The sequence below is a fragment of the Mangifera indica genome, chromosome 16 (genome assembly GCF_011075055.1).
Source record: "Mangifera indica cultivar Alphonso chromosome 16, CATAS_Mindica_2.1, whole genome shotgun sequence".
Classification (NCBI taxonomy): domain Eukaryota; kingdom Viridiplantae; phylum Streptophyta; class Magnoliopsida; order Sapindales; family Anacardiaceae; genus Mangifera; species Mangifera indica.
The window spans coordinates 3,441,611-3,450,612 of NC_058152.1; the positions used below are offsets into that span (position 1 = coordinate 3,441,611).

The 9,002-nt window shown below is 26.7% G+C and overlaps 1 protein-coding gene across 1 annotated transcript; it reads left to right on the forward strand.

The window, feature by feature from the left end:
• The first annotated feature begins 6,561 nt into the window (after positions 1-6,561).
• LOC123198833 (peroxidase 73-like) lies at positions 6,562-8,655 on the forward strand. The gene is made up of 4 exons (XM_044613620.1): positions 6,562-6,901; positions 6,996-7,196; positions 7,827-7,992; positions 8,096-8,655. The coding sequence occupies exons 1-4, from the start codon at positions 6,680-6,682 to the stop codon at positions 8,503-8,505; spliced, it is 999 nt and encodes a 332-aa protein (XP_044469555.1). The 5' UTR covers positions 6,562-6,679; the 3' UTR covers positions 8,506-8,655.
• The last annotated feature ends 347 nt before the right edge of the window (positions 8,656-9,002 follow it).

The following is a 9,002-nucleotide window of genomic DNA, read 5'->3' on the forward strand; positions in this document are numbered from 1 at the left end:
GCTCGCTGTTAAGACAAGGCCCAAAAGAAAGCTCAAAGAGTTCAACAGACTTGGGTGGGATTTTCTAATTATCAAAAAAAAAAAAAAAAACTACGAATAAAATTTTGTGAAAGATTTTTATCAAATACAATAAATGAGTTTCTAGGATCAAGAATTAATATACAAAAAAGAAATTATGTGTTGTATTCCCTTTATCGAAATGATAATTAATTTCTAAAAATAATAAGATAATCATAATTTAAAATAACTCAATTCTATAGTAATAAAGATAAGCGGTTTCTTTACATCTATGTTGTGATCTTCTTTGAATTGTATACATATCATCCACACTTTGGTAATGAAATTATGTATTATATCGTATATTAAAAACTTAATTTTACATATTGTATATCATATAATACAATTTTTTAAAGCTAAAATAAAAAATATATATAATTGATATTTTATTATTTTGAAAATTATTATAAATATTTTTGAAAATTCAAAATTTATCATATACAAATTACTACATTATTATTTTCTCTAAAAAGCGTATTAATCCGTATCAACAATATGTATCGTATCGTATAATTAGTCTATTATGTTGTAATAATTTGATACATATCATTTTATATTTATATTGTATTGTATTATAAAATACGTATCGTGTATCGTACGCATAGTTATATGTATCCTATGATATGATATAGATGAAAAACAATATGTATTATGAGGTGTATCAAATTAATATGATACAATAGACGTATTATATGTTATGATACGTATCATACAATATAATATATATCACCTATATGAATTGATACACTTTTAAAAAAAAAAATGGTGATATAGAAGAGATGTATATAAGAAATTTTAAAATTTTCAAATGTATTTATGATTTTTTTTTTCAAAATGATAATTGTCTCAATTAGCTTTTTTTTATTTTATTGGTATTTTATAATTTTTTTAAAAATTATATTATAAGATATAATATCATATTCGATACTTGATACGAAAAATTGACCTTGTTTTCTTGTTAATTTTGTGCAACGAAAAGGGCCAATAAAAAAAAGTTTGTAACAAAGGTATTGGCCCAATAAAATAATTTTTAACAAAATAGGAGCCCAATATATATTTCTAACCAAAGTAGAGGAGCCGAAATACTTTTTTTTTTTCTTAAGGGTGCGTTTGGTTGACAGTTTTTAAGTTTACCTTGATAATTTATTTTTTATTCTCTTGTTTAATTTATCAGTAATAAAAGATTACAGTAATCTTCTATTACCAATGCTGACGTGGCAGATAATATAAGTGGTAATCTGATTACCACCTTCACCTTAGGTATTTAAAGATTACTAGGGTAATCTTGAGTTTATTATAGAAAAATTATTATTTATTAATTTTTTTGAGATAAAAATAAATTTATTTTTAATTAATATGACAAATAATATAAAAAAATTTAAAAATAATTATATTTAAAGGCATTTAAGCAAAATAATTTACTAGTAATCTTTTATTACCTTTAACTAAACACAATAATTATTTATACCTATCAAATTTTATCAAACATAGTAATCATTTATACCCAGTAATCTTCTAAGTAATCTATTTTTAAGGTAATTTTTCTATTTTAGTAATCAAACATTACTCAAATCAACCCCCCCCCCCCCCCCCCCCCCCCCCCCCCATAAGGGTTAAACATTATAACATATGAAATTCAAAGGCAGGCCAGTGCCCCCTTGACCGCTTGGTAGGTCGGGCACTGCTTAGGCAGCTTTACATGCCAATTACATTCCTTAATGGATTACCATTATAATGATATTTTGGTTTGGCCTTGATTCGGTATGATACACCAGTCCAATGGGCTCTGCCGAGGTCAGTATAATACTATCTAATATGATCTGATCCGTCGATATGTCTAGTTAGATATGTTAAAATATCTAGTTAAATAAAACAATTATACTTCTAATATTATATTAAATTAAATACCATTGTGTTCTCGCCCATCACTATATTTGAAATAAAGTCTCGACCTTATGAAAAATTAAATTAAAAAAAAACTATATAATAAGTTTGAAATTATTTTTGAGATTATGCTATTTATGTCAAATAATTTGAGTTTCTACTTCAAGAAATGTATCATTGTTATATTGATGTGCATATAATAAAAAAAGAAATGTGATAATATGACACAAAGTGACATTTAATTTGGATAAAACAACTTAAAAGCCTGAAGACTTATTCTCACCCAAGGTTTGATCCATTCTTAAAGGCCGAAGGACTTATTAAAACCCCCCACCCCCACCCTCTCCTCAAAGTATGTTGTTTTCTCTAGTTTTTTCTTTTTAACTTTAAAAATCTTAATTACTTACTTATGACTAGTTAAAATTAACGATAGTAGGGGCAAAATCATTTTTTTACTTATAATATTGAAAATAAACTTAAATATAATCTTTTTTCTCCTCTAAACTTTAAAAACTAAAAGTTTTCTCTAACCTAAGTTTTAAAAAATGACAATTTCCCCCTAGAGTTTAGTTTCCAGATCTCCGACGCCATCTCTGACGCCATTGCTGGCGACCTCTCGCTCCCAAAGCTTTCTCTCTCTTCGACGATATTTCTCCACTTATTTGGATACCTGATCGATATCAAAAGAGGTGTGGAAGATGAAGAGTTTTGTTGGAGAAGGCAAAGCTCTTCATCTTCCCAGAAGAAAACCTCTAGGAAGACAATCGTCTTCCTAGATAAAGATGACAACTTCTTCTTTGTCTGGGAAGACGAAGAGCTTCGTCTTTCCTAACGAAGCTCTTTGTCTTTCACGCTTCTTTCAATGTCGATCGAGCGTTCAAATGAGTAGAGAGAGACCGTTAGAAGGAGAGAAAGCTTCGAGGAGAGAAAGGCCACTAGCAATGGCATCGGAGATGGCGTCGAAGATCTGAAACTAAATCTTAGGAGGAAACTGTCGTTTTTTAAAGTTAGGGCGAAACTTTAAGTTTTTAAAGTTTAGGGGGTGAAAAGAGATAAAATTTTAAGGGGTTAGAGTTCTGTTAATTTTAACTGCTTATGGGTAAATATTTGGTATTTTCAAAGTTAAAAAAGAAAACTTGGGAAAACAACATACTTTGGGTAGAAATAGTCCTTTGGCCATTCTTAAATTTTTATATGTAAAATTTCAAAAACTCAAATCTTTTAATTAAAATTCTTTGTTAAAGTTAAGGGTAAAACCGTTATTTAAAAAAATATCTAAAAAACTAAAATTTTATTTCATTTTAGTCTCTTAGTTTAAAAAACTAATAATTTTCATATATTGATAGTTTTAAAAAGTTACATTTTTTTTCTTAAAGTTTGATTTTTTGTATCATCATTTTCGATCGTATTCTCTTTCCCTCCCAATTTCTCTCTTTCTCTTAGTCTCTCTTGTCTTCCTCACTGACCGTGAGATAAAGACAATCATTTTCATATGAGAATATATTAACAAAATACCCTTTTCAACATTTATTTCTGGTGAATATTACTTGGGTAAAGAATATTATACGTTTTAAATGAAAAAAATGAATTGAGTTATTTTAAGAAAGAAACACCTGTTGGTTTATTCATTTTAAAAATTGCTTTCAAATAGAGGAAAATTGTTTTTCTCGACAATCCCACTATGCATGCCTAATAATAATTTTTGCTCTTCCACAATTGTAATAGAATAACTAGATAAAGACAACCTTTCTTTTGCTCATTTTTGTCAATTACATCTTCATATAATATTATATTTTTGATATTCTGATGATCACCACATTTCTCTACTTCAATCAAACTATATATATATATATATATATATATATATATATATATATATATATATATATATATATATATATATATATATATATATATATATATTATTATATGATTAGATATTATTTTATTCTTAATTCAAAATTTTTTAATTATTTGATAATACATATCAAATATATATTCATTTATATACTCAAAATGAATACGTAAAATTTTATTAATCTTAAAATATCATCAGAAAAAACTTAAACTTATATTCTTTTATATATATAATTTTCTCTTTTCTTACTCAAATTACCTCTTTGGGGGTAAAAAATGTTTTAAATTAATAAAAAAAATACATAATTATATAATAATACATAATATATATTTAAAAATATATACATAAGATATTACTCAGGGATTCTAATTGATGTTGATTGGACAATAATTTTCACAACTTTTATAATTTCCATGTGGTGTGTCAACTGTCAACCCATGCCTAACACTTCTAGCTGTAATATTTGATGGTACCTTGATAATTCAAATTACCATATTATTCATTACAATTTTGAAAATCTCACAAATATTAATATTATGTTAATATATCTTTATCTTTTATCTTTATATGTAAAGCTTTAAAATAGCTTAAATGGGTTCCATGCATTCATTAATTTTTTTTCCTTGTGGTTTGCTATATCAACTACTTGATGGAACATTTTCTAATACAATAATATTATATGCGTAAGCTTTAAATTATCATAGTATTCATAATTTTTGTATATAATTTAATATACAAATAAAAACATATCATTATATGATTGAATATTATTTTATTTTTAATTTTTAACTATCTAATTATATGATGATATATTATTATTTATACATAAAAATTATGCACATATCACTATTTTTTTTAATATATGTTGTGATTGTACCAATTAAATAGTCGAATAATATGACTTCCCCTCTAATTTATACAGGTCCAACAAAAATGATAACATCACATAAAATGCTATAAATTGACATATCTTACATGAACTGTTTATGTAAATATATTAACAAAAAGAGAGAAAGATATAAATGAGACAAATATACAACAAACAAATAAAAGAACTTGAATAATTCAAAAAATTGAAGAGAAATGAAAATAAATTTTTAAGAAATTTATAACTTTTTTTTATTTTATAATAAAGCCCATAAGCCTAAACTCCTTTATAAGGACTTACTTTAGAGGGGTTTATTTTAAGATAAAGAAAGATTATTTTGGTTCTAGTAATATTTTATTATCACTATATGACAAGTAATATAAAAAGAAATTTAATTATTATCTCATCTTAGGTATTAAACTATTATTAAAATAATTATGATTTTATTACAATTTTATTCTTATTTATTAACTTTTTAGGATAAAAATACCCTTATTTCTAATTAATATAGCAAGTAATTGTGAAAAATATTTTTAAAACAATTATACTCAAAGATATTTAAGTAAAATAATATCTTAATATTTTTTTATTATATCTAACAAAACATAATAATTATTTATATCTACTCATTTATAACAAACTGATTATTCACAAAAGAAAATTACCTAAAATACAAATGAGTTTCAAGAAAAGAGATGAGATGAAATGGTACGAGGAATTTAATTCATATAGGAAATCCTATTCTATAATTAGACTTGTACTCTATGGGGACGTTTGGTTAGGGGTAAATAAAAATTATCAAAGTAATCTTGATTTTATTATAATTATATTCTTATTTATTAATTTTTTAGAATAAAAAATAATCTCATTTTTAATTAACAAAATAAGTAACATAAAAAATATTTTAAAATAATTATATTCAAGGGTATTTAAGTAAAATAATATACTGGTATTATTTTATTATCTCTAATCAAACATAATAATTATTTATACTTATCAAAATTTATCAAATATAATAATTATTTATACCTAATAATCTTCTAAATAATCTAATTTTTTAATTTTGATAATAAAATATTACTTAAACTAAACGTTAAGTTTATTGTGATTCATTATAATTCATTTAAAGTTTAATATAATTTTAGAAGTTTTTTCTTCACTTGTGTTAAATTTTCTTTATAAAATTAGTTATATTTCTATAAAGACCTAGTCATTTGTTAACCTTTTATCTCTTTCACTCTGCATCAATTGTCCTACCCGAGAGAAGAGAGCAACACAATAGCACACAAGTTATTTTGAATGACAAAAAGTAAGATTTTATGTATAAAAAAGTATAAGTGTTAATTTTTTTTAATGATATATCAAAATTTGATTTACTTGGTATAATTGATTTGATCTTAAAAGGAAGGTCTGATTTGGGTGGGGTTATTCGTTATTAAAAAAATAATAAATATTATATGTATACGTTTTAAATGTATAAATAAATATATATTTATATATTTTATTATATGATTAGATATTAGTTTTTTTTTAATTCAAAATTATTTAATTATATGATAATATAAATTAAATATATATTTATTTATATATTTAAAATATATCCACATAATTTTATTTTTTGTTAAGAGAGGAAATTTTAGAGCTTTAAATCATAAATCATTGACTGATAATGATATATTAATCATGTTTAGTCTTGGATTCAGAAATTTATCTTAAAATGAATGAAATGGGATGTCCTACTAATCCCATTTAATTAGCATCCCCTTCTCTCTCCATTTGTTTTTATTTGGACCACGTTTTTGAGATTTCTATCTATTCTTCCCCATGTTTCCACATCTCTTTCAAGCTCACCATTTTTCTACGATAAAAATATTGCTCCATTACTTCCAACACCCAACTGGCACACCACCACTGCTTAAATCTTCCCTTATATATTTCTTGTACCCAACCCTCCATACACAATTAAGCCTTAATTTGTATCCCCATTTTTGCTTATCCTTCTTCAACCTCAAATGGGTCGTTTCCATTTCAGTTTTATTTTGCTTCTGTCATTTTCTCTAAGCTTGTTCCTGCATCCCAGTACCGTATCCGCAGATCTCAAATATAACTATTATGCTGATATCTGCCCTGATGTAGAAAGCATAGTTAGAAAAGCCGTTGAGAAGAAATTCAACCAAACATCTGTTGCTGGTCCTGCGACTCTCCGTCTCTTCTTCCATGATTGCTTCGTCGAGGTATAATATAATATAAGAGCAAATATTTATTAGCAACTACTGCGTTGAATCATATTATTTGGTGGATTTACTCTCATTCTGTAAATGATTACAGGGTTGTGATGCTTCAGTTATAATTCAATCAACTGCAACCAATAAAGCTGAGAAGGATCACCCCGATAATTTATCCCTAGCTGGAGATGGATTTGACACCGTAGTCAAAGCCAAAGAAGCAGTTGATGAAGTTTCCAGCTGCAAAAACAAGGTCTCCTGTGCTGATATTCTCGCCCTGGCCACTCGAGATGTTGTTGCCCTGGTATGGATATGTCAAACATATTATCTTCAACATCTATGTAGCACAGAAACGAAAATACGAAAACATAAAAGTACAGAAATATTACAACTTACATTTTGAAAAATACAGAAACAAAATTATGAAAAATATATAAATATGAAAAGATACATGATTTTTTTTTTTATAAATACCCCGAATTTCTTTAAAAAATATAACAATTTTTTAGTAACAATAAAGTATATATTTAACTAATTTGATCTATCAAGCAACAATTAAATAAATAATATATATTAAATTAATAAAGTCAATTTTTCAAATGATTGCCGACAATTGAAAAAGTGGGAGATAGAGAAGAGATGATTTTTAGTAAGCGGAAGATAAGAAAAGCTTCGAGTGCAAAAGAAGAAAAGAAACGAACTTAGAGTTAAAGTACAAAATTGTGAAGGATAATAAAATATAAAATTGATTTTTAATCAAATAAAAAATAAAAAAAAGAAAAGTATTTCTTTTTCTTAATCGCATTTCAAAATTTTTTAAACACCCTGAAACGTTTTGTACCAGTTTTGAAATATTCATTGGTACGCAAAAATGCACCCCATGCTTCCAAATTCAACTTATGATGTTATTAATTTTGTGATGATGATGATGCAGGCTGGTGGACCTTCATATGCGGTTGAGTTAGGGAGACTAGATGGTCTAAGTTCAACTGACTCGAGTGTAGATGGGAAGCTGCCGCAGCCAACGTTCAACTTAACTCAGCTCAATTCCTTGTTTGCTGCTAATGGACTTGAACAATCAGACGTGATTGCTCTCTCTGGTACATTTCCCTTATCAGAACACCATCATGCAGGTGCAACAATCAAAATGAGTCGTTAAATGATAAATTTAACCACGGCGATATGTTTTTGTTTTCTGGGCAGCTGCACACACTATCGGATTCGCTCACTGCGCCAAGTTTTCATCCAGGATATACAATTACAGCGAGGAACATTCAGTTGATCCGACGATGAACAAGACATATGCGGAGGAGCTACAGAAAATGTGCCCGCAAGATGTGGACCCTCGAATCGTCGTCAACATGGACCCCGTCACACCCAACACCTTTGATAATATCTACTTCAAGAATCTTAAGCAACACAAGGGCCTTTTCACCTCAGATCAGGTGCTCTACACCGACTCCCGGTCAAAACCCACCGTAAAAGCCTGGGCCAAAGACTCCGACGCCTTCAATGAGGCTTTTATCACTGCTATGACCAACCTAGGTCGAGTTGGTGTCAAGACAGGAAGCAATGGAAATATTCGTCATGACTGTAGTGTGTTTAATAGTTAATCAGGAAAATATAATTTATCAAAATGTTCAAGCTAGATGGATTTATTTCCTCTGTTGTGAGTGCTCAATTTTTTTGGTTTAAAGAAACCAATTAATTTGTAATAAATTCTGAGCATCTGAAATAAATCAACATCGTAAAATAATTCAATCATATTCATCTTCTCCTCGTGTAGTGTATAGACGTTATATCATATATCAAAAATTAAATTTTTTATATTATATATTATGTATTATATTGTATCATATTATAAAATATATAGTTTAAATAATAATATAATAAAAATATCATTATTTTTTAAAATATTACAAATATCTCTAAAAATTTTAAATTTTTATTAACACCCCTACTATATTTTCATTTTCTCTAAGATCATATGACACTCTTAAACAATTCTTACATTGAAAAAACACGAGAGAGATGTTAGGTTTGTGTGTGCATCCTACATCGTTTGGGGTCTAAATCAGACTAGTTAAATAATTTGTGAGCTCTTTAAACT

Coding starts and splice junctions, on each gene's coding strand:
- LOC123198833 (XM_044613620.1), top strand. CDS start 6,680: ATGGGTCGTTTCCATTTCAGTTTTATTTTGCTTCTGTCATTTTCTCTA. Junction 7,197..7,826: donor CTCGAGATGTTGTTGCCCTG/GTATGGATATGT, acceptor ATGATGATGCAG/GCTGGTGGACCTTCATATGC. Junction 7,993..8,095: donor AGACGTGATTGCTCTCTCTG/GTACATTTCCCT, acceptor TTTTCTGGGCAG/CTGCACACACTATCGGATTC.